Source organism: Coturnix japonica, chromosome 5, assembly GCF_054131305.1.
Source record: "Coturnix japonica strain WE chromosome 5, WE-NBRP24, whole genome shotgun sequence".
NCBI lineage: Eukaryota > Metazoa > Chordata > Aves > Galliformes > Phasianidae > Coturnix > Coturnix japonica.
Window position 1 is genome coordinate 37,898,882 of NC_140667.1, and position 24,921 is coordinate 37,923,802.

The window sequence follows — 24,921 nt, forward strand, 5'->3', positions numbered from 1 at the left end:
CGGAGTGCGGGGCACGCCGGGAGCCGTAGTCCTGTCGGGGCGCCGCGGCCGCTGCCGGGATGAGCCGTGCCGCAGCCAAGGTACCGGCGGTTCGGGAGCGGGGCGGGCGGCAGCGGGGCGCAGAGCCGATGGAAGGCGGCGGAGCCACGTCCCCATCGCTCAGCCGGCTCCGGCCGCTTGCTGCCTTTGTGTCCGCCTCATTGCCTTCCGCTGCCCGTGGGATTGCAGGGGGGCGGAAATGGTGGTTAATGAAGACAGATCCGCAGCTCTGCTCCTTGAGATGATAGGGGGAAGCAATTGGTTTAACGCGATTTAGTTACAAATGATAGTGCAGGCTGCAAAGGGACGAGGAGCTGTAGAGAGGGGTCGAGAGGAACGGCTCTGCCAGCTGAGGGACGAGAGTCTGCAACAGGTGAAAGGACATTGCAAGCCGAAATGCTGTCAGCCAGGTGCCCGGGGAAAACGAGGCAGAGTATTTCATAGACACTGTGTGCTTTTATATTTATGTGTGTATATTTAGAAGTCACAGTTCTTGTTTCTTTCCCTGCAGCCCAGCCTGAGATTGAGCTGGTACTGATGGCAGGAAGGCAGCAGGAGCCCCAGGACCTCCTACAAGGAGCTGGCAGCTGCTGCCCAATGAGACAGAAGCACTGCACACAGCTTTGGTTCCATCGGTGTGTTTCCCTGAGTTGTGTTTCTGCACTGGCAGCTGCAGAGAGCCGGACAGTCTCTCCAGCTGCCTTATTTATGCAGGACAAAAAGCTAGAGAAAGAAATATGACCCCTCAAGTTTTGCACAGAATGGCTTAGGTTGGAAGGGACTTTAAAGATCAGCAAGCACTGAGCTCGAATCTGAGTAATATGTTCTGATAGCGGGGCTGGGGCTGCAGCACAGCACATGGGGATGCATGTGCAGCTGGCTGCAGTTCCCAGGACTGAATCCAACTGGCTGGTGACTTGTGTACTGAGCATAGATTTGGGGGCGTGGTGCTTTACTCATTGGTTCCCAAATCCTTCCCCCATCCCAGCTGAGTTAAAGGGGAAAAAGAAGCAGCAGTTCTTTTATTTCCTGGGCTGAACTGCACTGCTGAACATGGCTTCAGAAAAGGTGAGAGCTTGGTTGGGGTGAAAGCATGCAGGAAAGCTGCCTTGGTGCTGGAGTTCAGATGAAGATGAGCTTTCTGCCCTCTTAGTATTCATACTGAACAGCAGTAGCTCATCTCAATTGGAAAGATGCTGGTTGTGTCTTCCTTGGCTTGAAAAGGCTGTTTTGTGGTACTGAAATACCCAGTGCTGGTGCTTGGCACAATCACTGAGGAGTTAGCTTCAAAAATATGTGACAGGAGAGAAGTTAGCAGTATCTGATAGGGACAAAGAGGGAAACCTGGTAAGGGATAATTTTAATATCACTTGTATGTTGCTGAAAAGAGATACAACTGAACATCCAGAGGGTCAGAATGAAAAAGAGGAGCACTACCTGTGCAGCCAGAAGAAGAGCAGACACTTCCAGAAAGAAGCTCTCTCCCCTGGCAAACCTTGCTCTGCTGTATCTTACAGCTCCTGAAACACCTTCTGGTCATGCACTGCCCTCCTTTAAAATACTCTGGTATTCCCACCACATAACCACTTCATCTGTATTTCTTTTCTCAGCCAATACTTTACAGCTATTTCCGAAGCTCCTGTTCATGGAGAGTGAGAATCGGTAAGAACTAGTTTTACTGTCTTGGTGTTGCTATGGTATCCTCACCTTTCATTGACAAGATTAGTCACTTAATAGAGATCAGCAAACATGAACCTGGGACAGTGACTTAGCATTTACCTCACTCTGCTATGGAGTGGGAGGGAACACCACAGGCTCTCTGGAGCTGCAGGATGAGAGAGAAGCAGACAGGAGGTTTTTCCACTTAGCAGGGAATCTGAGGGTATCTTCTGTAGTCATCCAGCATTCAAGCAGTAAGTAGGGTGTACATGGCTGGTGCAAGCTTCTCCCCAGCTTTCCATACTGGAGGGCAGAAGCAGCAGCTCATTGCTCAACTGTGGACAAGCCTTGCTCAATAGGCTTTGGAAAAGTTTTCTGTTCTCTTAGTATTTTGTGCAGATTTGTGTCTGCAGCTTGTTACAAGAAACTGCTTTTGTAAAGCTAACATGATGCAAATGGCTATTTGTTCCACACTATTTCAAGGGACGCTAGTCTTTTTTACACATATACAGTGTCACATCACCCTAAGAGCCAAAAGGGGCTGGAAATGGACCCTATTTAAACTGAGACAGTCTTGAACACAGTTTGGAAAGTGAGCATAGGATCCCCTGCCATGCTATCTTCTCAATGGACTCAGGCTGCCTTTCTTGAAGGATAGGGTCTTTTTCAGCTTTCAAGCTTTCTTTTTTCCTTTTTTTTCCCCAAATTGAGATATTAATTTTCCATGAGACCACTACCAATGAAACTGGTCTCAATGTGCCTGTCTGAAGCTGTGTACTATCTTTTCCCTAGCACTGGCTCTTAAAGGGATTGCCTATGACCAGATACCAGTGAACCTCCTGAAGGATGGGGGGCAGCAGGTAAGGATACAGCTACCATTGGTCCCTCCAAGGGTGCTGAACTTGGGAATCACAAGGAGAACTGGGATGAGCACTAAGGAACGTTACTGAATTCCTCAGTTACTCTGTAGTAGTTGTTTTCAATCAGTATTCCCTGGGATTGAGAGCAAAGGAGATCATTGCAGGTGGCTAAAGATTTTCACCTCTGCCATAAAGATCTGTGATTGAGTTTCATAAGTCTTAAGATCTTTTGCTCCTGTTTAGCATGATATAACCAAACATATCGAGCATCAGGAAGGGAGGGCAGAACAGGGGGGGGGCATCCAAAAGATGCCAAATGATACAGCACAAGATTTCATATGGCCTGCCAAAGGAAGGGCTATGTTGCCGAAAGAGATCTCCAATTAGAATGGTGATAGCAATACTGTTGTACTGCCACCGATCCTGGGCTTGGCACTGATGGATTATAAAGAGGTAAGGCAATCTCACCTTGGGTGAAGCAATTTCTGAGCCTCGGCAGGAACCTGCTGTAGTATAGCACAACTTACTGTGAACGTTAGCACTTAGGCAGAGGGAAAAGCCAGGCTTAGGAAAAACAAAAACAAACAAACAACCCTGTGGGAGCCTGAGGAAGAAAACAAGAAAAGATTCTGGTTGCAATAATCTTGGGTTCATTTCCACAGTTTTCTGCTGAATTCAAGGCAGTGAATCCAATGCAGCAAGTCCCAGCCTTGAAAATTGATGGTATCACCATCTCTCAGTCGGTGAGTTAACAGCCGCATCCCTGCTAACCATTGAATCAAGCTGCTGACCAGAAGGAAGGGGGAAAGTTTTTTCTTTGTGTTCCCTCAGACCTCTTGTCTGTGTGTTACAGAACAAATGACATTTGTTATAAATAATCCCCCTTATGGGGAAAAAAAAATGTAACCCATACTGGGAGACTCCTGTCAACTCAGCTTTGGTTCATAATCCCACCTTTTACTGAGCAGTCTGTAGTCTGGCTTAGAGTGTGGTGCCGTGGTTTGTCTGAAACTACAGCAGGTCTAAGTCAGAAGGTCTTAACCAGGCATCTAAGGGGATATGCTGTTCCTCAGACTTGGAACACATTCTATTTGAAAACTATTGTATTCTGTTGAGCTAGCTAGAAATCTCCCTTTCCTAAGCGTTCTGGATGCATACTTTTCTACTATTCTCCCACTCTCCAATAACCTTCCCTTATCTCTTTGTTCATTACAGCTGGCTATAATTCAGTACTTAGAAGACACTCGTCCTAACCCGAGGCTCTTGCCCCAAGATCCAAAGAAGAGAGCTCAAGTCAGAATGATTTCAGATCACATTGCTTCTGGCATTCAGCCACTCCAGGTATTGCCTGGTCATATCCATGTAAATGAGAAAAACAGGGTGGATTTCCATGAGTTTGTAACTTTTCAAAACTCAGAGTCTTTATGCTGCTGTTGGCCAATAGAGTGGCAGATTTTAAGACTCTGTTAGCAGGTGAGATCTATGCTTAGTCTCTACCTGATCTGCCAATGGCAACAGAATTTCATACAAAGAAAATACTGTAGCACCCCTCCAGAAACAACTGAACCCATATGGTTTCAGTGCAGGGTATACAATGTTTCAGGAAGGGGGAGTGAGCCCGAGACCTTGGGCAGAAGAATACCCTGGCAGCTTCTGTTACAGAAGAACAGGTCTAGGAGAGAGCAGAGCACGTGGTTTGGCAAGAGGGAGGTCAGGGCTGACTCAGCAGGCCGAGTTCAGGCAGGGCACCCAAGCTTGGCACCTCTTAATCGTCCCTCCCTAGGCAAGGTCCAGCCAACAGCAGTCCTTCTAATCTAGACATTGCTTGCCTTCACAGAATTTGAGCATCCTTAACAAAATGGGGGAGAGAAAAATGGAATGGGCTCAGCAGTGCATCACATCTGGATTCCAAGGTACATCCTGCTTGTCACTTTCACTACCCTTCAAAAATGTGAGGAAGCTTCACCACTGGAACCCTACTTTCTCCTCAACTGAGAGACACAGTGTTCTTCTTGCTCAGAGTTCCTTGTCCAGGACAGAATTTGGCATGTAATAATATTTGTTTACTTCCCTATGAGAAATAGAGAGCTTCTTGTTTCCTCCAGACTTTCTCCTATATACTAGAATGGCTGGCCTGTCTTCACTTCTGGATAGTTAACCTTCCTACATTTTTCTCTTCCTATTCTCACGTATCTCCACACTGTGCTTTTAGGACCTCATTTGCATTGCCTGAAACAGCTGAAATTACCTGACTCTTAAAAGGCTGAGGGAAAATTAAAGTCTCCTGAAACTGTTATTGTAGGATTTCTGTTCTTTCTAGATTCTGTCCTGTACTGCACCTTTTTCATCCTCTTGTTCATAATTCTCAGTTAAAAAGGTCTCTGGGCTTCCTTTCAAATGAGCTTCCAATGCCTTACTCCAGTATACCACCTCTCTTGGCAGCACTAGAACAGATTCTGCAGCACACTGCTGGACGCTACTGTGTGGGAGATGAGGTAAGTATCAGAGACTTATGCATCATGTAATATGTCCCAATGTGTTCCATTAAAAGAGAAAGGGAATTAATTGTAGAGACACAGCACAACCATAACCTGTGCTTTGCACTACATGCAGTGTCTATACAATAAGAAAAATAGCTGTATGAATCCTACTTAGGACCCCAGCTCAAGAAAGACTTGGAGCTCTTGGAATGGGTCCAAACAAGGCTCACTAAGATGATCAGATGGCTGGAGCACCTCTCCTATTAAGAAAGGTTGAGGGAACTGGGAGTGTTTAGCTTGGACAAGATAAGGTTCTGGGGAGACCTCGCTGTGGCCTTCCAGTACTTGAAAGGAGAGTATGAACAGGAGGGGGAATGGCTGTTTGCATAGGTTCATAGTGATAGGACAAGGGGGAATGGTTTTAAACAAAGACAGGGGAGATTTAGGCTAGATATTAGGAGGAAATTTTTTACTCAGAGAGTGGTGATGCACTGGAACAGGATATCCAAGGAGACTGTGAATGGCCCATCCTTAGAGGTATTCAAGGTCAGGCTGGATGAGGCTCTGGGCAGCCTGGTCTGGTGGTTGGTGACCCTGCCCACGTTGGGGAGGAGTGAAACTAGATGACCTTTGAGGTCCTTTCCCAACCCAGGCCATTCTATGATTCTATGATGATTCTTTTTGAACTCTAGATCTAGAAAGAATGAAGTGTCCTGCCTTAGGGGTGAAGCACAGTTCAAGAAATGCAGGTTCTTCTCTTGGCTCTGTCCTGTGTAAACTTTAACCAAGTTGTATCATTTTGCTGCTGTTTCTCCAATTTAAACATGGGCAGACTGCAGAAAGAGATTGCCTACAGGTTGTTCTGACCCTTTCCAAGCTAGAGGCAACCTCTTTCATTTAGCAGTTCTGTTTGGTAGACGTTGAGATCATTCCTATAAAAGGTGGGAAAATATTAGTAATGAGATCTCACGCTGGAAAGTAATGTGTGCCCTGAAAGGTGCCCACAGCTTTGTGACTTGGGTAATAGTGTGGAAACAGTTGCCTTTTGTGCAGTTAAGCACCTAACTGTATTATATATGAGGAGTGTTCTTTTCAGATTGCAAGTCTCTGAGCCTGCATACAAAGGTCTTATCACTCAGCAGTTCCTGATCTTGGTGAAGCTCTTTGATGCTCCTGCAGTGCAAACAAGCAAAATTTACACATCCATTCCCAGCCATGCAACACCTATACCCATCCCCCCAGATTCTCCTTCTGCAGTTTGCCAGCACTTGTTTGCAGTTGCTTTAGAAGCACTGTATGTTTGAGGTCACCATGATCAGCTGATAATTACAAAGCTCCCTAAGGGCTGATAGCTTTTGTGCTAGTGACTGCTGTAAGGATCCTTTCCTATCACTGTTGTGGCATTATTAAGGCTCGATTCAATAATGGGATTGTTGTGACAGCTCTTCTGTTCATCATGAACCTATCTATGAAACAATATCAGATACTACCAGCTGAAAAAGTAATACTCTGGTCTCTTTTCTGTGCTCCATTTGCAGGTAACCATGGCTGATCTGTGCTTGGTGCCTCAAGTTGGCAATGCTGAAAGGTAATTAAGGCTAAGCTTGAAGTGTTCTTCAAGGGCACCTACTCCTTATGTCAGACTGGCAGAATTTAACTTCTGCTTCTCCTTGTGTTAGGAAAGATCCACAACTTGCTCTGTCCAATTATTCTCTGCATGAGTTTCTGTCACAAGTTATTTGTCTTTTGGAGGCTTTTAGAAATGAGGAGCTGGTCTTCCTTCCCAGAGGCCCCTGGAGGAAGCTCAATCTGTGTCCTTATAAAAAAATTAAGATTGCCTGCCTCTCCCTCTGCCCTGTATCTGCATTGTACGAGGCGGAGGAAAGTGTAACCTGACTGTGTTTGTTGAAAGTCCTAAACCTATGCAAGTAGTGTCTGCAAGATTCCCAAGGAACCCATACTGCCTTCCTACCATTAGCTGAACACTATGTAAAAACCTAGTGAAAAGGGAAGAACTAACTAGCTTTTCCATTAGCGTTTAGTTTTAAAACTGCAAGAATGAACTTCTTTTAATGTGTGAGATTTGCTGACACTGGGCAGGCACAGAACACTGCTCTGTCCTTCTGCTGTCTGACTGAACCTCACAAATCTTTTTCCTTTTGCAGATATGGTGTGAACCTGGGTCCATATCCTACAATAACTAGAATAAACAAAGCTCTCCTGGAGTTAGAGGCATTCAAAGTAAGCCACCCATCCCGGCAGCCAGACACTCCTGCAGAGCTGCGATCTTGAGGCCCTTCTACCCATTAAATCAAGTAGCTGGAGTGGCGAGGATGACATCAGCTACAGCTCAAGTAGAATTTGAGTGCCAGCAGGAATCCCTGTGCTAACATCTCACTATGTGGGACAGCTGATTTGACCTCTTCCCTATGTCCAGCAGCAATCTTGCAGAATTAATAAAGGTCTGTTCAGAACAGAGCTATAATCAGAAATATATAACCAGCTTACTCTCATATGCTGAAAATTATGTCAATTTATTCCTTCTCCTATTCACAGACAATGCCCTGTGAATTTTCCCAGTCCTCAGCTGCAAACTATTTCCTAAAGGAATAAATCTCACATTACATGCTTTCCTTCTATGTCAGAATTGTGTAGGTACTCTGATGATGAGGAACTTTCAAGCTGCAGCAGCAAATCTCATTCTGCTCATCTGAAAAGAAACCAAACACCTGAATCATCTTCAGAAATTCCAACCCTGTAAGTCAAAAAGGGAAACCTGTAGGTCAAGAAAGGAAACAAGAAGCCTGTAACTGTGTTCCTGTGCAGGTTTTTCTCAAGTCCCGCTGAAAGTTCTGGCACCCAAGCCAGGGTTTTTCTTTTTTTTTTTTTATTTTTTTTCCTGTGTATCAACTGCCCTAAAAGGGCAATGCCAAGAGCATAGAGAAAGAAATTGCAAGTCTTGTGCTAAGGTAGCATTCACTTGCATGTAGAAACTTGGATTGCCACATGCTGGGACATATTTATTAACCCTCTTTATGCTGGCAAAGAAGGGACAGACTCATTCAGGTTATCTTACATTATCCTAGGTCCAGCTGAATCTTCTTTGTGCTGTTGTAAAAAGTCCCGGCACAGTCGGAGCCCCCAAAGACCAGCACTGTGTGCAGGTTATGCTTATTCTTGTTCTCCTTGTCGACATCAGTTGTGTGGGCAGGAGTCAGATCAAGCAATGTGTGGCCAGCTCGTGGCACAGAGCAGAGGTCAGGGTGGATCACTGTGCTCCATGAAAGAGTATCTGAAGTAGAAATGGGCTGTAAGTAACGGGGGGGGGGAGAGGGGGGGGAAACAACAACAAAAAACAATAACACAAAACCAACCACCGACGTTCCTGAAGCAAGGAGTGAAACAAACACACCAGACTGTGCATTCAGAAACACCACTACAGTCCACCGTCACCAAAAGCTATAGAAATATGGAAGGAGATTCACTCACCTAGGTGAAAAACAAAGGCATCCTGCAGGGCTCCCTCAGCACTGCAGCCTCCACTGATCAAAACTTTCCAGTCTGACACAGCCAGAGCTGCATGAAAACTGGGACCAGAGCAAAGGTGGGGTTGCGTCAGCCAGCAATGGGCAGAAGTGAGCAGACTTTTATGAGCAGAATGGGGGATTAAGCTGAAGAATAGAAGTTAACTTCTCTTCTGTCCTGACTTGCTGAATGACCCTGGAAGTTAGTTTCTCTCTTCAGGTCATGACAAATCAGGGCTGAAAAGCACCTCATTACCTCAAGAGCTAACAAAACTTCTGTGTTTTGCTATATGGAATAAGATAGCAGAGACTTAAGCCACTGGTCTAATGGGAGATAGCATCCCTTTCAGATTTCCACTTAGGTACCTAAGCGGTCTGTACTCCCCACAGCTTAGGAGGACCTGAGCATGGAAATATCTGGTCCCACAGCAGAGGGGTCACCCACAGTGTTTTGACTAGTGAGACAAAGGTACGCAACTGGGTCTGATCACAAGCACCTTTTGAACCAGCTTCACAGAGAAAGGACAAGGGAAGAAAATGCTTCTAGATCTGCAACAAGATCTTACCAACGTGCAGAAGGCTGTCCACAGAGTGCAACTGGGGTATATTCCATGAAACCTGACAGCCAGGAGAAAGGTCAGTTAAATGACCAAAAAGCACTCCTAGCAATATTTATCAGCCTTATAACCAGACAAAAGCTTCTAAATACTGTCATATCAGCCATCTGTATATCCTGTAGCCTAGCTTCTCCCAGAAAAGGAATGTCTTGTTTTTTCCCATTACCTGTCCCCCTATGCCCCCACTAACCCAGAATTTTCCACCTCCACTGCCTAGTCAGGACTTATTTCTGCCTTTCCATTCTTCAGGCCTAATTCCCAGTTCTTTCCTTAAAAATAGCCTCCAAAGATTTCTTACCCAGATCCAAGACGTGCATGTCACTGAGGTAGAGACAAGACCTCCGACCCCCAAAGATCAACAGCTTGTTCTTCAGCAGAGTAGCTGAATGCCTGAGAAGAAAAGCAGCAAATAAGCAAAGCATCTTCAGCACACTCCCTGATGTGTTAACCTTTGTTGAGCCTGCCTTGGCTTCTGTTAATGAGTTGTAATAGCTTCTGCCTGCACCCCTTTCTATCCTCAGCCACTGCAGCCCAAGGACAGAGCCCTGCCAGAATATTATTCAAAACATTGCCTTGTCTTAATGGGGGAAATTGTGGAGAAAGTCACCTAATATTTAGGAATCTGCACTGAGGTGGAAGGGAAGGTTTCTTGCTCTATTTTGGAGCTCCAGAGCAAGAGCACTCTCACCCAAGCCTAGGCAGAGGCTTCTCCCCTTCTGAGATGGGCTGGTACCAAATTTCATGTTCTGGATTGAAGACGTAGAGTATGTTGCTGCAGGGTCCAACTGCCATTGGTGCCACTTTGGGGAAAGCCCCTCCAAAAACAAAGAGCTCCTTGTGATAGATAGTTGCACTGTGGTAGGTCAGCGATGGTATTCTTCCTTTAGCCTAGGAACACAATATCTGTTATAAGAAGCATGTTATTTTACTGCATGACCCATAATAAAGGGTTTCGCATCATGCCATGAGTTCATCAAGTCTCAATTTTCATTTTATTGGCACCCCCATCAGATCTTTGCCATTCAGGCAGACAGTAAATCCTTTGCAGACTCTGCACCACCAGAATGCTATGATAAGAGTAGGAAGTTAACCTCCCACTCCAATTGTCTCAAAACAAGACAGGGAACAGAAAGATCTCATCCCAGTATTATTCTGTGACAGCAGTCTTTTGCTTTAGTCAGGAAATAGACAGTCTTTAGCTGACAGGGCCTGCTGCAAGAACAGGACACGCAATCCAAAGAGTTGAGACCTGACAGGCTCAAGAACAACCCTCTGACTTCAAAAGACCAGTTCCTTAGCATCCAGCATAGCTCTCAACAGCACCATGCAGAATGAGACATCATTTCCCTTTGCTACTTGTGCAGTACCTCCCACCCACCACCTTGATCAGACACAGCACTCTTGCATCAACTGTTTTTTTCATTCACTTTAGGCATGCCCTCTGTTTTCTGCCAAGCTTATGGCCCTTCAGCATAGTTGAGTTTGACAGATACAAGAAGGTTAAGCAGTTCAGGCAACCTGCATCAACAACAGACCAAGACTTCTGGAGTACAGACATCAATACATCAATTCATCAACTGCTACATTCAGGCAGGACCTGTCACACTTTATGTGCTTTTATCTTAGAAAAGCTGCAGTACTTACATCCACAAGAAGCCATTTCCAGGTGACTGTGTCCAGAATGTAAATGCCACTGTAGTCTTCATCCTCCTTAATGCCCCCAAAAATATAGATTCGCTTGGTGTCTGGGTCATAGGTAGCTGTGTGACCACGTAAGCATGATGGCATAGTATTTTGTTCCTGGAGACTCACTGGAAACCAGAAATTGCTGTCTGTAGGAGCAACACCAGGCAGATGGTAGGTGAGTTTGAACATGGGGACATCATTACAGCATAAGCATAGATCTTAATTAGAGGTTCTTTGTTTGCTTTCTCCAGTCTGCTTTTCCGGAGCAACATAATCCTTTACTGAAGTGCAGACTTCCTGCCAGGCACAGCACAGCAGCAGGCAGCATGAAAATTCTGCTGTGCATCCTGCAGTTACCTTCCCAGCACACTGGGAAATTGCCTGGAGTGGCACCAGCACCAACCACTACCTAGAACTGACAGTGACTGTGTTAGGAGTTGTGACCCCTCTGCTGTTTCCTCCCCATGCACAGACCCCAGAGGACACTTTCCCACACAATTCATCCTTTATTTCCACCCACCCCATTGCTTTTGACAGCCTTAAACTCCTCACCAATTTCCAGTTTCCAAAGAGCATCCTTGCAGGGCTGCTGATCAGCACCTTCTCCGCCAACCAGAACAGCTGTTCCCAGGTCGATGAGGCACATGGCATGGCACCACCGTGGGCTGGGGCTGCCTGGGGAGGGGAGAGCACAGTGCTGGGAGCAGTCAGAAGACAATCCTCAGTTCCCTTAACTGGAGAGAATAAAGCAGCTGAGGGCTCAGCGGGAGGGAAATGGGAAAGCAAAGACTGCAGGTCTCTTATCATTGGAGTGGCAAAAATATGCACTATTTTCTGTTGGCCTTGGGGAAAAAGTACTGTATTGGGAACATCATCGTGAGGAGTCAGCAGAGAAGGCTCTGGCTGGATGCAGAGAGACAGAGGAAGGCTTGGATCCCATTAAGCACCTATTCCTAGAAAGAAATCCCAGTTGTGCTCTCTCCTCACATCACTGCTTGTGATAACATGCGGGAGGTCTACCAGTAAGAACTTCTTGATGCCTAAGACACACCAACACAAAGCCTGGAGCTGCTTCCAGAGATATTCCTCCTACTGCTCTACTCTTCCTCCTTTCCTTGCTCCCAGCCCCTGCATTTGGCTGAGGAGGCTAAAAAATCCTTTTTATCAAAGCTTATTCCACATCTTATTCTATGTCTCAAATGGTTACACACCCAGAAGTGTCCCTGAGATTCAAAGGGGTTACAGAAGCACGTTAGAGAGCCTGACAGTACTGGAAGCACTTACACAATTGCATACAATATATATAGACAACATGCTTGCTATTCCTGATCGCTGGGGAGATAAAGGATAGAACACAAGCAGCCTGTGATGTCAAAGGGAATGGCATCACTGGCTGGGTGAAAAGACAAACCAGGGTCTAGAAGCCAGATCTTCACCTTGCAACTCCTCCACTGCCAGATCTGCAGAAGAAACACAGAGATTGCCCTGTAACGAAAGCAGATTAACCTGGGAAATGCTCAGCTCTGTGGTTTAAGATTTTTGTAAGATAAGGCTAATGGTACTTGCCCTCATTTACAACACTTTTATTCATATGAAGCAATAAAGTATATTATGTTACAGTACAGAGTATTGGCACTAAGGAGTGCATCATGTTCTATATCCTTTCCCCAATGGACAAAAACTGCTCAAGCAATTTATCCAGGCCTACGGAGCAGTTCTCAGTACTTTGCCAGGCACAGACAAGCCCAACACTGCCTTGGAGGCACATCAAGAAATACTCTGGAATCTGTTGCCATCAGCAGTGGGAAACAGTGCAGATAAGACCCATAAATACACCCAGAAGCTGCCAGAGTTACCTTCTACATCGAGCTCTCTCTCAGATTCTCTGGGTTCAAATAAAATTTTTCTGGGCTTCTTGGGGCAGACAGGGCTCTCCTTCCAGTTGTCACTGGGCTCCACCTCATGAGGTGCAGGCTTCAGGGCATAGGGTACCACTAGGCTCCTTAGTGGTGTGTGGAAGTCCTTCCTGACAGGCCAGGAAGCTCTTGCAATCATCTCAGAGTTCTGACCCTTAACCTGTGAAGAGCTCCAGTCAAAGCACTTACAAAGAGAAAGACCTGAGGCTACTGCAAAGTTATCTATAACAGGGACAAAGACAAGTTCAGTGCTTGGGACCAGTGATCCCACAAGGGGCTGTTAAATTCAACTCCTTCAAAGATATTAATCAACTTCTGTAGCATAAATGAATCTTTGACTCCAAAACCTGCTTAGCCAGGTATTTTCTATGAGAAAGGCAGCAAGTGCTGCTGCTAGATACAGACTGAGCAGTTTCAGGTGACAGAGCACATACCAAGGAGAAGTGAACCGATGAGAGGAAGGACTCAGCGCACACTTACAGCAGAAGGATCCTCCACATCCTGATCAAGGGGCCTATCAGCAGCAGGAAGCACTGGGGACTGGGTGGCCTCTGGGACCAGAAATGAGTGGGCAGGCGTACTGCTGGAGACTCCACGGAGCAGCTGCGACAGGAGCAACAACGGGCAGTGTTAGAACAGAAGTCCACGCAAGCTGTCAGCCACAGAAGGTGAACATAAATATGTTCTGCAAGGGACAGGTTCCCTGCAAGGGAATAGTCCAGATCTTTTGGGAGTAATCCAACAAAATAAATAAAGACAGGAAAACAAAGCCAGACAGGGAAAAACAGTAAATCCAAGGCCATTCACACACTGTAAAGCAATCATTCCTGTACCACACATCCAGGAGAATAGAATTAGAAGTGAGACATTCTCTGCGGCATATTTGCTGCAATACGTGAGGTGTTTTAGCAAAGTTGTGTTTAGTGAGTAGGACTGGAATATTAAGGAAGGCTGAGGTTCAGACCAGATGCATTAACAGATCTATGCAATGTGGCCCTGCCTTGGAGTAGCAAAGAGAAGAAACACAAGAGGATGAGAAAGGAAGTTTAAAGTTCAGAGCTGGCAAAGGTGAAGTGGTTTGGAATCCAGGACAGGAAGAGAGAGGGGTTACTGCTTCTTTCACCTGTCCATGGACAGTCAGGACAAGCTTCACAGGGTTGCTTTCACGTGTTTCTTTCAATGAGGCCATGAAAACATCTGTCCTCCAGTCACCTTCCCACACCAGCGACCTGCACAGAGCATCATGGGTTTTCAGCCCACAGATTGCACCAACCTTTGAGGAATTCTTGCTCCTAAACTTTCCTGTAGCACCTCAAAGCCAAAAAATACCAACTCTGAAAGTAGCTGAAAGTTGGAAACATCACAGGAAGCTCTAGACAGTAGCTTTTGTTTGGGGGTACAAATGTAACCTCATGAAACAGAGCAAGGCAGGGGCTGTCTCCAATTCTCTTTCATATTATGACCAATGACATGTGAGACAGGTCTGGAGAACTAACACAATCTCTAGGAGGTAAAGGGGTATTCTTTCTTATCCAAATAACCATTATACTACACAGTTAAGACTTCCTATTCTAAACAGATTCTTCCACTGGATCTGTGATAGTTGTAGTGTAAACAACACACTTGGTTATGCCTGTGCTATATTCACCCTTCCCAGAGTCATCCCAGGAGATTCTGGTATCTGCCAAAAGGAAGGAAGGGAAAATCAGGGCCAAGCACAGGGCAGCCCAGCAACACCCACGGGCACCGTGTCGTACCGCTACCTGCAGGCAGGCCCCAGTGTGCCGAGCTGCTGCACCCCGATGCCCGGTGCCACCAACACGTCCACTGTGATGCTGGTGTCTGGGGAGTAGCAGCTCCAGTCCCCTAGGCTGAACACCACCAGCTGCCTGGGCAGCGGCAGGGGCAGCCAGGCCTGGTAGCCCATCTTGCTGGACTGGCTGGGAGGGAGAGCAAACAAGAAGACGTAAAATAAGAGAAATACCAGGAAGGCTTAAAAAAAAAAAACAAAAAAACAAAAACAAAAAACCAACACCATGAAAGTGTCGAATGAGAAGGCTCGTTTTGCTCAAGAGCATTTTGCATGGGGATGCTCTGTTGCCCTCAGAAGGGAGAGCTGCCACACGGGTAACACCGCATGTCATCCACCCTCATCCACAGAGCCTTGCCCAGGGCCGGCCCGGCGCCGCCGCCCTTTCTCTGCCCGTGGAGGAGCAGCGCCGGGCCGGGACACGCCGCACCTGCTCAGCCGCCGCGGCGGCTCCTGCAGCGCCCACAGCACGTAGAAGGCGAGCTCATTCTCGCAGGCGGCACCGCCCGCTCCCTGGGCAGCGGGGCCGCGGCGGACAGCATGGCTGGCAGGGGAGAAAGAAAAGAGGCCGTGGGTGGCCGCCATAAAGGTACCGGAGGGCGGTGCGGCTGTGGGCGGCCGCCGGGCATCAACCGCCCCCAACCGCCTCCTCGCTGCCCAACGAGCCGACGGGACCGCGTGGCCCATAAGCAGCACGAGCGTGCCGGGGTCAGCCTCATTGCAAGCACTGCCGGGCAGGGAAGCAGAAATTATTCATTGTTTGTTTTTTTTTTTTGCTAAGTCTGTATTCATAAGAGAAACACTCTCTTTAAACAGAAGACAAAGGTAGTGATTGCATAGTGAAAAGTTTATTTAAAGGGAATAACTTGCAATATAATATTACAAATCAGCCACAACACATTGAATATAAACTATACAAACCAAGCCCAGAAGGAAAGCAAACAATATAAATATTCACACGTGCCCTTCAGCAAGAGATTCAGTGCCACGTCTTGTTGAAGTAACCTCCCTTTAAAACTGATTTATTCAGAGGAGATGAAAAGCAACAGGTTGGCACAAACAAATGAATCATGAGGTTCCAGGACAACAAATGTATTCACATCACATAAAGACTTAGAGACAGCTCTCACAGTTTATAAGAATATACGTCTGGGAATAAAAAGAAAGGATATGATCACCTACAAGGCAGTCCACTGAAAGACTGTGCTAACAGCTTGGAACAGGGACTTGACAGCAGATTGCTTCACTCTAAGGAGAGCAGTTAGTCACCCAGGCATTCAGGAGTCACAGGGAGATCACCTCCAACTATTTACTTTCCAAGAACAGCCTCTAAACTTAAAAGTCAGGCAAAGCCTCTTTAGCTCTGAGCTTAATGGTTGGCATCCAGCTTCATGCCTAAGAGACTTCATTCACCAGCCCAGATGGGCTTAAACCCTTAATGACAAACCACAGATCCATCCATTCCACCTGATGGTCTTCATCTGCAACAGTTTGAGTGTTTCAGAATAAAATGCCAGAGACTCTTAGGAGGCAAGTGTGGAATAGTTACACAGGAAATTCTCTTCCCTGCAAGATGTGTTTGGACCCTGCCATTTAATGTTCACTCTAAAACTTCAGTTAGGGTTTACTAACTTATTTAGATAAGTGACTTCACACTTGGACTCCTGATAAACTTGTGGCTTCTAATTAGATTAATTAGAATTAAGCCTGATTAGCTTATGTATTTAACAAGATCAGTTCACAGTTTTCCCTTTTTTCATTTCAGATATTCCATTATTATCTCTAGGTAAAAGAAATGGAGAAAGCCACGTCTCTCTCATTTGCAGATCAAAAACACCTTTGCTGCTTTGGTCTCTCATCCAATCTCAATACATATAAGCACACACCACTCAACACTGTGGTAAAACAATGAATGGCCATGAGGAATGCTATTCATGTCTGTCTGCTGTTTCTCTGGCCCTCAGGCTTACCACCAGAATATCACTAATAGTCCTTTGGTGTTCCAGAATATTTTGCAGCATCTTATAATTTCTTTCTGAAGGTAAAGATCCTGTGGTGCCAGGAAACTCTAACAATTCTACTACTCATCTTAAAGCAACAAGGCAGATTAATGTACAGCTTAAATCCCCAGGACAGCCAACCAGGACTCTCTCCTTGCTTGATCTTAGTGCCTCTTCTCTACTCAAACAGGCAGAGAAACAAGGAGAAGAAAACCCTGGGATTAATGACATCTGTGGCTCTCTTCAGACATGCTCCTTGCTCCTAAGGCACCTTGTGATAAATCCTCTGCAAAGTGTACTGGGGTAGTGAGAAAAGAAGGGTATAAGCAGTGGGGACAACGTGAACTCATGCAAAGATTCTCTACCCATAGTTTCCAACTCACAAGATCAAGTACCTCTTTCAGCAACTAGACACGTGACAAGGGTCACCTCCAGTCTTCCCCACCAAGTCCAGCAGCACAGCTGGCCCTACTGCACGCCATACATGGCTACATGCACATAGTTACAAGGAGATTCTCCACAAGATAGGACCAAAAAGAAAGGAGTGTGGCAAGATTTCAGACTGTTGCATAATAACTCAACTTTCATCTCAGTACCTCAAAGTCATTCAGTTAAGCTCTTTCTCTCCTTAAGCACACATTTTCATCTTACAGTTCATGTAAGTGGCTCTGTGGTAGTATTAATGTACATAACTACTAAATAAGTTCCAAATATTACTTTGGGAATAGCCTCTCTCTGACACCAATACCTTAAACATGGGCCTCCAGAGTTGGTTAGCAAATTAAATCAGAACAAACGGTGCCAATGTTAACTCTCAGTCCTCAGTGAAATGCCTACACTTTCAACTCCTGCTGCTACACTACTGCTAAGGGAGAAGGGTAAGATAAAACAATGGGTAGCTTATTACCTGATTTGACATTAAAAAACATCCAACAGATTGTTACCATTATCATAAACAGACAATTATACAGCCTAATTTTTATGCAAATCCTACGCTACATGATTGTTTTATGTCTCAGTCTGAACATGAAAATCTTATTATTAGATCTAAGTCATATTCAAAACAAACTGGAAAACAGTTCTGTGCTTTTACAAAAGCCAACAAAGACTTTGCAAAGTGTAGAAGCAGGTTATTCCTTAATTGATCTGAGTTTTTAGATACAGATCCTTCCTAAAAGAAGTCGTCACTTAGATAATGAATGATACTTTAACACCTGAGAAACATCTCTGTGATGTGGAAATTAAAGAACAAACAAAGGGTAATTATCTTGTACAACTGTAAAGCTTCTGTTTCCTGCAGATGAAATATTCTATGCAAAAAACTGTTTTGTGTTCATAAGAGATACCGCGTGCTTCCAGGAAGCATAAGTAGTGAAATAATACACACTAGATACTTTCAGTTCCACCACAGCAAGTCTGTTTATGGGCATCACGTTTTTGCAGGGCAGGAACATAAAGATTGGGTTAACAGGCCAGAATCAATGTTTTTATTAAGCTTAAGTCAATGAGACTAGAAGATGGGGACAGTTCCAAACAAATGACCTGAGCCTCATTAAAAGGTTGGTCCACATTTCAGAAAGCTAGAACTGAGCAACAGGATCACCACCTACAAAGCAGCTTATCTTCACTAAAACCACTAACAAGTTACCTTGACAACTTGCACATACTATTTGTTTCGGTAAGTGACCAGAACTGGTAGTCAGGCAGGCCTTATTCACACCTGACAAGATGAAAAAAAATGTGCGTTGAATGAGGATATGATCAAAATACAGACAGTGAGAGAGGGAGTGGCTGTGAATTAGAAATAGGGAGGACACATTATAGGAAAAACATATATTCAGTGGCAATAACAGCATCCCATAGTGTGCTGTGAGACTGAGGATCAGCAATTATAGAAAATTTATCCTATTCATAGGTCAAAATTCCCTTCATCATAAATAAATCCTAATTAGAAAGTGGATCAGGTGCCCCACAGTGACTCATACATTAACCAGCAATGTAAGGCTGCCTTATGCTTCCCTCTGCTTGAGGGACAGCTCTGCACCTCCCCTACGGCCAGATTCTCTCCCTCCTTTGAGGAAGGCTTCCAACTCAGGGCCCAGAGTAGCACCAGCTCACTCTTACCCTGACCAGCTCTGCTCCCTGCCTGCCCATCCAGGGAGCAACTAGTTTTCTGGTTTTCCTCTTTCCTGCTCCAAGCTTGGGCTGCTCTACTATAAACATCTCTCTCTTTCTCTCTCCCCCTCTCACATACACCTTTTTGACCTACTAAGTGCTCTGGGGCAGTGAACAAGTAATCAGAGATAGCTAAACAAGGAGCTTGAACACAAGGAAAATTCCACAGCATTATAATACAACCTTAAGAGAAAATATGCAGCCCTCCTAGGACAGTAAAATCTTTGGCTTTAACTACCTCAAAAACATTTTCTTCATCAATCCCTCTCAATAAAGGGAATGGACCAAATAGAGGTGCTTTACCTGGAGGATTTAAAAATAAAACTCAGAATTCTACTAGCATCACCGTGCAAATAGCCATTCTGTGTCTCTGCAAAGAGGTATCAAAGTGTAAACACATTACTATTCTTAAAAAGAGCATGATTTTAAGTTATAAGTATTAAAATAAACAACAGTTGCTGATAAAAATGATTTAAAACTCATCTCTGAAGGATTAACGTAATCCTTGTTCAACTCTGCCAATACTCACGCAGAAGTGCCATCACTAGCCACTAAAACATGCCAAGGAACTCTATCCTTCACCACATGATCAGGGCTAGCAATGGCCTTGCTCATTCTAGTTTACAGAAAGGATTGGGTAAATTCTGTCCCTTTTGAGTTTCTGCTCTTTTGCAACAGTACCTTTGTAACAACAATAGCAGCTGAGAAACTATGCTTCCCTGGGGAACATCTTCCTTCCTATATATGCTATTATATATGCTATTATCCAGCAACACCAGTGAATCAACATGCTGCTACAAAGAAACATTTCTCATATACTCCTTGGTTGTATCCCAGCCTTCTCATATTTATTCAATACAGCAGTAAACCATTTCTTCTGTTTTACAACTGGACTACAGGAAAAAAAAAATGTGGTCACTGGAGTTTTAATAATAATTTTTATATCTCTATAATCTACAGATGTAACATCTGATTCTTGATCCACAGGAAAATCTTCCTATCAACTTCTATTTGTGCACTCCCCTCCTCAGCCCCGCACTCTGTTCTAACACATGGTAACTGAAGGTTAGAGCAGGCTGTTGTAGCATGGCCATGCCACCTGCACTGGCTGCCACTGGCCATGCTGCATCCCCACATATAGCAACAAAGGAAGTGCTGGCAGCTGGTGACACACAGTGGTGGTAAGTGATAAGATTATCAGTGGTTTGGTGAAAAGCCAGACGTGTTTTCATCTCACTGCAGCCGACAGCTGCCCTCTAGTGATCCAAGTCACAGCAGAAGAGCCTGAAGATTTACAGAACAGCAACAGATGAAGAATACTTCGACTTCATTTTGTACCACTGCAACAGAAAGAAACCAAGACCAACTGCACCTGGCCTCTGGGCATTTACTGGCTGCGATGAAGGCCCAGCACTATACCTACAGAGAGCAGGACTCCCAAAGTTTTACAGAAATAACAGCTGCCTGTGGACAACCAGTCACAACCACCCTTCTCCACCAGGACAGCTGGGAAGGAGGGTGTGGGAAGAAACCAAGTTGTGTCTGAAGAGTTGCTAGCAGAGTTGTGCCTTTGTTCTGTCACACAGAAGTGCCCATCAGGGAGTACCAGGGCTGGGTGGCAGCCTGCTGCGCTCACCACCTCCTGTCTGCCATCCCTGCCCCTTCCCATTCCTTCAGCTAGTGTAAAAGACATGAAAGAACAGAGTCTTATTGCGGAGGAGAGAGTACGAATTATCAAATTTCAGCAGGTAGATGCCCTCGCCTGGGTAGTCGTGGCTGCCTGCCTGCACCTCCCGATGGCTGTCCCTTCGATACACAGGCATGATTTCTCCATAGCGGTTCCGCAGATAGCTTTTGGCGCCCCTTTCCACATCACCAACAGGGGCAAGTCCTGAATGGGAAAGAGGAAGAAAGTATGAAAGCATCGGTTAAGCTATTAGATAGCCCATAAAAAGCTAAACAAGACCAGAACATAGGGGCATGTAAACATAAGGAGGGCTACCTACGATAGCATTACATGTAGCATCTGCCTTGACCTCTGCTAATACAACCTACTAAGCCCAGCTTTTCTTAATGTGATAAAAAGGACACATTAAGGATCAGCTCTCTTCGTAATACTAATGAAACAGTATTATTTGCTTGCCAGCCTGGCCTACACTTCTAGACAGTTCACTCCTCTTACATATGCCACAATCAGGCCTCCTTAAGGAGGCCCAGTGCTACTGACATGGAGTAAAGGAAAGGTGGAAAAGGTCTTCACTATAATTTTACTGTGTTCGTACATCCTCAATTCACTCCAACAGTAAATTCCTTATATGTGAGGATACACATTTTGGAGAACTTGCAAGATTGATTTCAGACACCAAAACCCCCAGCTGCACTGGTCACAAATATACTGAAAACAACAGAACTGATAATATATGTTTCCACAGATACAAAGACACAAAATAGCAGTCAGCACAAATTAATGATACACTGGGATAATGTATAAACAAACAAAAAAAAAGAACCTTTTGGTTATCACCTACCACCAAAAATTTCTCAGCTAGAAAAGCTTGTTATCAGCTGGAAAAGGGGTTTCTCCTTTATTTTTCAATGTATTAGGTTTCAAAAATGCTCTTGGAGGATGCCACTGACAAGTGCTGAAGCAGGAAGGGCTAACAGCTCTGTCATTTTTGCCTAATCAAACCCCAACAGGCTGCAGAGATAACAAGTGGATTAAGTATGCAGAGTAGATGTAAATTACAGCATCTGACAAACATTCTGAGCAGTGTGGTAACAAGCACCACAAAATAAGTCTCAAAGTGTGCACCAACCTTCAATTTCCTCTTCCTCCTCTTCATCCTCCTCGTCACTGGATTCGCTGACCTGAACAGTAATGGCAGTGCTAGTGACAGTGGTCCAGTCAAAATAGACTCCAAATCCAATGTCATAATCGTCTGTAGCAAACTCCCAGCAAACACGTTTCCCATCAGGATGGGTTGGCACACGGACTGTCACCACCTCGCCTCGTTTCACCACCATCCTAGCACTCTTCTCCTTTCCCATCTTGGCTTTGAATTCCTTCATCTTCCCTGTGGTCCATGTAGTAGGTGGAGCCAGAGGGGGAGGCTGAGCTGGAACAAGGGGAAAAAGATCATCAGCTCATCTTACGACTGGCCAAACCACCATAAATAGCTGCACTGTTTTCAGATAAGGCTCTTGTATTCTGGAGTCAGATATGAAGTTTTCTACCAACACCAGCAAGGAACCCACACGTCCAGCAGGAACCAGCAGTGCCTCTAAGACAGACTCTACTGTTCTCTGGCCAAGGCAGACACTGGCACTTAAAAAAAGTGGCCACAGAGTAATTAACAAATTGGGTCCTTTCAGGCCTCACCTTTTCTCTGCTCCCCGAGGAGGTCTGCAGTTTCCAGCTCAGCTGAAAGAATATCCACAGCACCAGTGTGATCTGACTGAATCATGACTATATCCCCTGCTCCTTGATGTATGTGGTACTTGGTCATTTGAGCAAGAGCTTCCTGCACAGAACACATATACCCAGTCACAAAGACCATGATGGTAAGAAAGTCCTCAGATGGATTTACAACTCAGTAGTAACTTACACTGAAATCAAGTCAGATCCTGCAGTAGCTTCTGTTAGAACTAGAAAAAAATATCTTGATCTAAGGCTCTTCACTACATTACTTTCCCCACAGCAGACACTCTGTTGTGTGGGGGACACTCTGCAGTCACACGCTGCATCCATGTCACAAACCACACATCCCTTGCCTCCCCAAGAGTCTCTGGGCAGGCACGTTTGCATCTTACTGAGATTTAATTGTCATCTTTCAGCAAAGCAATAGCCTCGCAGACACAGCTGACTGCTCCCAGAAAGCACTCCCAAAGCGCTGCTTCTCTAGGGACAGCCTTTCAGCTCTGACTGCATCAACACTGCAGCACAATCACACTGACATCAACTGCATCCTGAGAAAAGGTCCATCCGGTTTATTGTGGCCAGCTCTCTTTCCATTTATGAAAATACAAAGCTCCTGAGCTGTGTGACACCTGCACAAGTTTTTCCTGCTGTATTTGTAATACAAGCAAATGGGCTGCTCAACAAAAGATGGCAGATTGCCTTCCACTGCCTATTCCATAAACATGCACGAAGTGAACCCCCAGAAGAATCAAACAAGAGGCAGAAGGTGAAAATAAACCCTGAAACTTTGGCAAGCCAGAAACCACAAGGAAGTAAGGACTAGCAGAGTACACAAGAGAGATTTTGCAAAGCAAGTCAGTAACTTTTACCATAAGTGAATCAACATTATTACTTTCACCTTAACACAACCCTTAAAGCCTGTCCCACAGCCCTTAAGCACAGCAGTAGGGCAGAAGAAATGCTGCTTTACCTCCCTCCTTAGATGTCAGAAATAACCACCTACCTCTTTGGTGGATTGGATTTGGTCAGGCAGCTTCTCTTCTGCATCAGCAACTTTCTGGTCCTCCACAGTGCAACAGTCTTCCGTTGAATCCTCTGCTACATCTGCACTCAAAGGTGACCCTATCTGCAACCTCTCAGAGGAAGAAAGCACCACAATTCAGCACTTACACTCAGGTCACAAGCAGCAGAGCTCAGCTGTGAGAAGGATCACCCCAAGGCAGCCAGAATTCAGGACAGAGGCATTGAGCATCCTGCAGTTAGTGCCCAACACCTGTGCAGAGAGCCCTTTGCACCCCCAGTTCTGCCCTTGTCTTCCATACCAGATAGAGGGAGCAACTTCAGAGAGATATTCCATATTTAATGTTCTTTAGACAGTAACTAATTCACTGCACGCACTCAGTGCGGTGTTTGCAAACATAGAAATCAGCAGCAATTTTCTGCTCAAGAAAGGATGCCTCCTGTTTTGTTAGCTACTGCATGGCATCAGGGGCCAACCAGAGCAGTGAAAGGATTCAGAACAGTTTTCAGATCCAGCCTGGAAATGTCCTACCACAACCTTCCCCATCAGCAATCCCAAGGAATACAGAGAACATACAGATCCCTCTGCCATATTCAGGCATGCTGCACAGCAACAGTAAAGAAGCCCAAGATCTGCACTGTGATGAGCGGGACATACACAAATTCATCAGGTAACACCCATGAGTACCCAGCTTTGGCCATTCTGCTCACAGCCCGTGTTGCTCATTCCTTGAATAAAACTGGGTGGCATAATAAAGAGTGATATAAGAAAACACCTGGACTTGAGAAGGCTGATGTCAGGGTAATTCGCATCAAACTAAGATGACATCAAACAGCCGTTTTAACAGCATAAGGAATATGTTTGCTCAGCCTCCACACAGTGCAAGTGCCTCAGTACTGCAATACCCTGAACACGTCCTGAAAGCTCAGTAGTTCTTACTGGTTATGGACTACAAAACCTTCTGGGGTTGACTCCAACCTGATCGATTCCAGGTGAGCCGTGAGCCACACTTTGTTATCTAATAGGCTTTAAAACGTAGGTCCGCAGGGACAGCTCCTCGTACACCGACCCCACGGCTCACAGCTCGGTGTGCAGCCCGTTCTCCCCAGCGGCACCGAGCCCGGCAGAGCCCAGCAGAGCCCAGCAGAGCCCAGCAGGCCGCGCGGTGCCGAGCACACGAACGCGTTCCTACCCGCTCTGCGAGGCGCTGCTCCCCGAGCCATCACCCCGCTGCTCCGCAGGCTCCGTCCGCTGGGCTGCGGCTTCGTTTCCTAACGACAAACAGAAGGAGGATGTCATCAACTCACTTTCCGTCCTTGAGAACACGCAGACAGCACAGCAAGACCCCCGCGTTCCCCGTCTGCCGCCCGCACCGCGGAGCCCACACAGCAGCCCACGCCGCGTCCCCGGCCCCAGAGCCCGGCCCGTACCCGAGGTCAGCTCGGTGCCGCTGAAGCCGCCCGGCGCTCCGGCGGCCGGGGGCTCGAACCGGGAGCCGACGGCGGCGGCCAGCACGTCCGACATGGCACGGCCGGCGGGCGGTGAGCCCGGGGCGACAGCCGGCCAAGGCGGAAACAGCCGACGGGATCCGAAGCGCTGCGCCCGACGGCGGCGGAAACAGCCGAGCGGGGAGGGAGGCGGAAAGAGCCGAGCGGGGCGTGCGGGAAGGGGGCGGTGCGGGGCGCTGAGCGGTTTGTGTGTCCCCCCCACAACGGA

The 24,921-nt window shown here is 46.0% G+C and overlaps 3 protein-coding genes and 1 long non-coding RNA gene across 8 annotated transcripts; 2 read left to right on the plus strand and 2 right to left on the minus strand.

Moving 5' to 3' along the window:
• Positions 1-25: 25 nt before the first annotated feature.
• Positions 26-7,551, plus strand: GSTZ1 (glutathione S-transferase zeta 1). 3 transcript variants are annotated; one of them, XM_085549297.1, is made up of 10 exons: positions 26-80; positions 551-674; positions 1,650-1,701; positions 2,491-2,558; positions 3,221-3,301; positions 3,774-3,899; positions 4,396-4,471; positions 5,001-5,053; positions 6,577-6,626; positions 7,204-7,551. In XM_085549297.1, exons 5-10 carry the CDS (start codon positions 3,251-3,253, stop codon positions 7,328-7,330), a joined length of 483 nt encoding a protein of 160 aa, XP_085405423.1. In that variant the 5' UTR covers positions 26-80; positions 551-674; positions 1,650-1,701; positions 2,491-2,558; positions 3,221-3,250; the 3' UTR covers positions 7,331-7,551. The 3 variants fall into 3 exon arrangements, with proteins under 3 accessions (XP_085405423.1, XP_015720675.1, XP_015720676.1); XM_015865189.3 differs by lacking the exon at positions 551-674; XM_015865190.3 differs by lacking the exons at positions 26-80; positions 551-674 and adding an exon at positions 1,062-1,107.
• Positions 7,552-7,553: 2 nt separating this feature from the next.
• LOC107315137 (uncharacterized) lies at positions 7,554-15,241 on the minus strand. 3 transcript variants are annotated; one of them, XM_015865186.3, is made up of 14 exons: positions 15,022-15,241; positions 14,545-14,721; positions 13,905-14,010; positions 13,262-13,384; positions 12,722-12,941; positions 12,302-12,325; positions 11,418-11,540; positions 10,824-11,011; positions 9,868-10,067; positions 9,478-9,569; positions 9,129-9,180; positions 8,528-8,625; positions 8,115-8,330; positions 7,554-7,748 (listed from the first exon to the last, which is right to left on the minus strand). In XM_015865186.3, the coding sequence occupies exons 1-13, from the start codon at positions 15,174-15,176 to the stop codon at positions 8,116-8,118; spliced, it is 1,773 nt and encodes a 590-aa protein (XP_015720672.2). In that variant the 5' UTR covers positions 15,177-15,241; the 3' UTR covers positions 7,554-7,748; position 8,115. The 3 variants fall into 3 exon arrangements, with proteins under 3 accessions (XP_015720672.2, XP_015720673.2, XP_015720674.2); XM_015865187.3 differs by having other exon boundaries at positions 7,554-7,793; XM_015865188.3 differs by having other exon boundaries at positions 15,185-15,231.
• Positions 7,682-10,147, plus strand: LOC146760767 (uncharacterized). The gene is made up of 2 exons (XR_014946748.1): positions 7,682-7,795; positions 9,460-10,147. It is a non-coding gene; the product is annotated as an uncharacterized LOC146760767 (long non-coding RNA).
• Positions 15,242-15,417: 176 nt separating the features above from the next.
• TMED8 (transmembrane p24 trafficking protein family member 8) lies at positions 15,418-24,849 on the minus strand. The gene is made up of 6 exons (XM_015865196.2): positions 24,636-24,849; positions 24,398-24,476; positions 23,188-23,317; positions 22,146-22,287; positions 21,583-21,882; positions 15,418-20,657 (listed from the first exon to the last, which is right to left on the minus strand). Exons 1-6 carry the CDS (start codon positions 24,727-24,729, stop codon positions 20,440-20,442), a joined length of 963 nt encoding a protein of 320 aa, XP_015720682.2. The 5' UTR covers positions 24,730-24,849; the 3' UTR covers positions 15,418-20,439.
• Between the last annotated feature and the right edge of the window lie 72 nt (positions 24,850-24,921).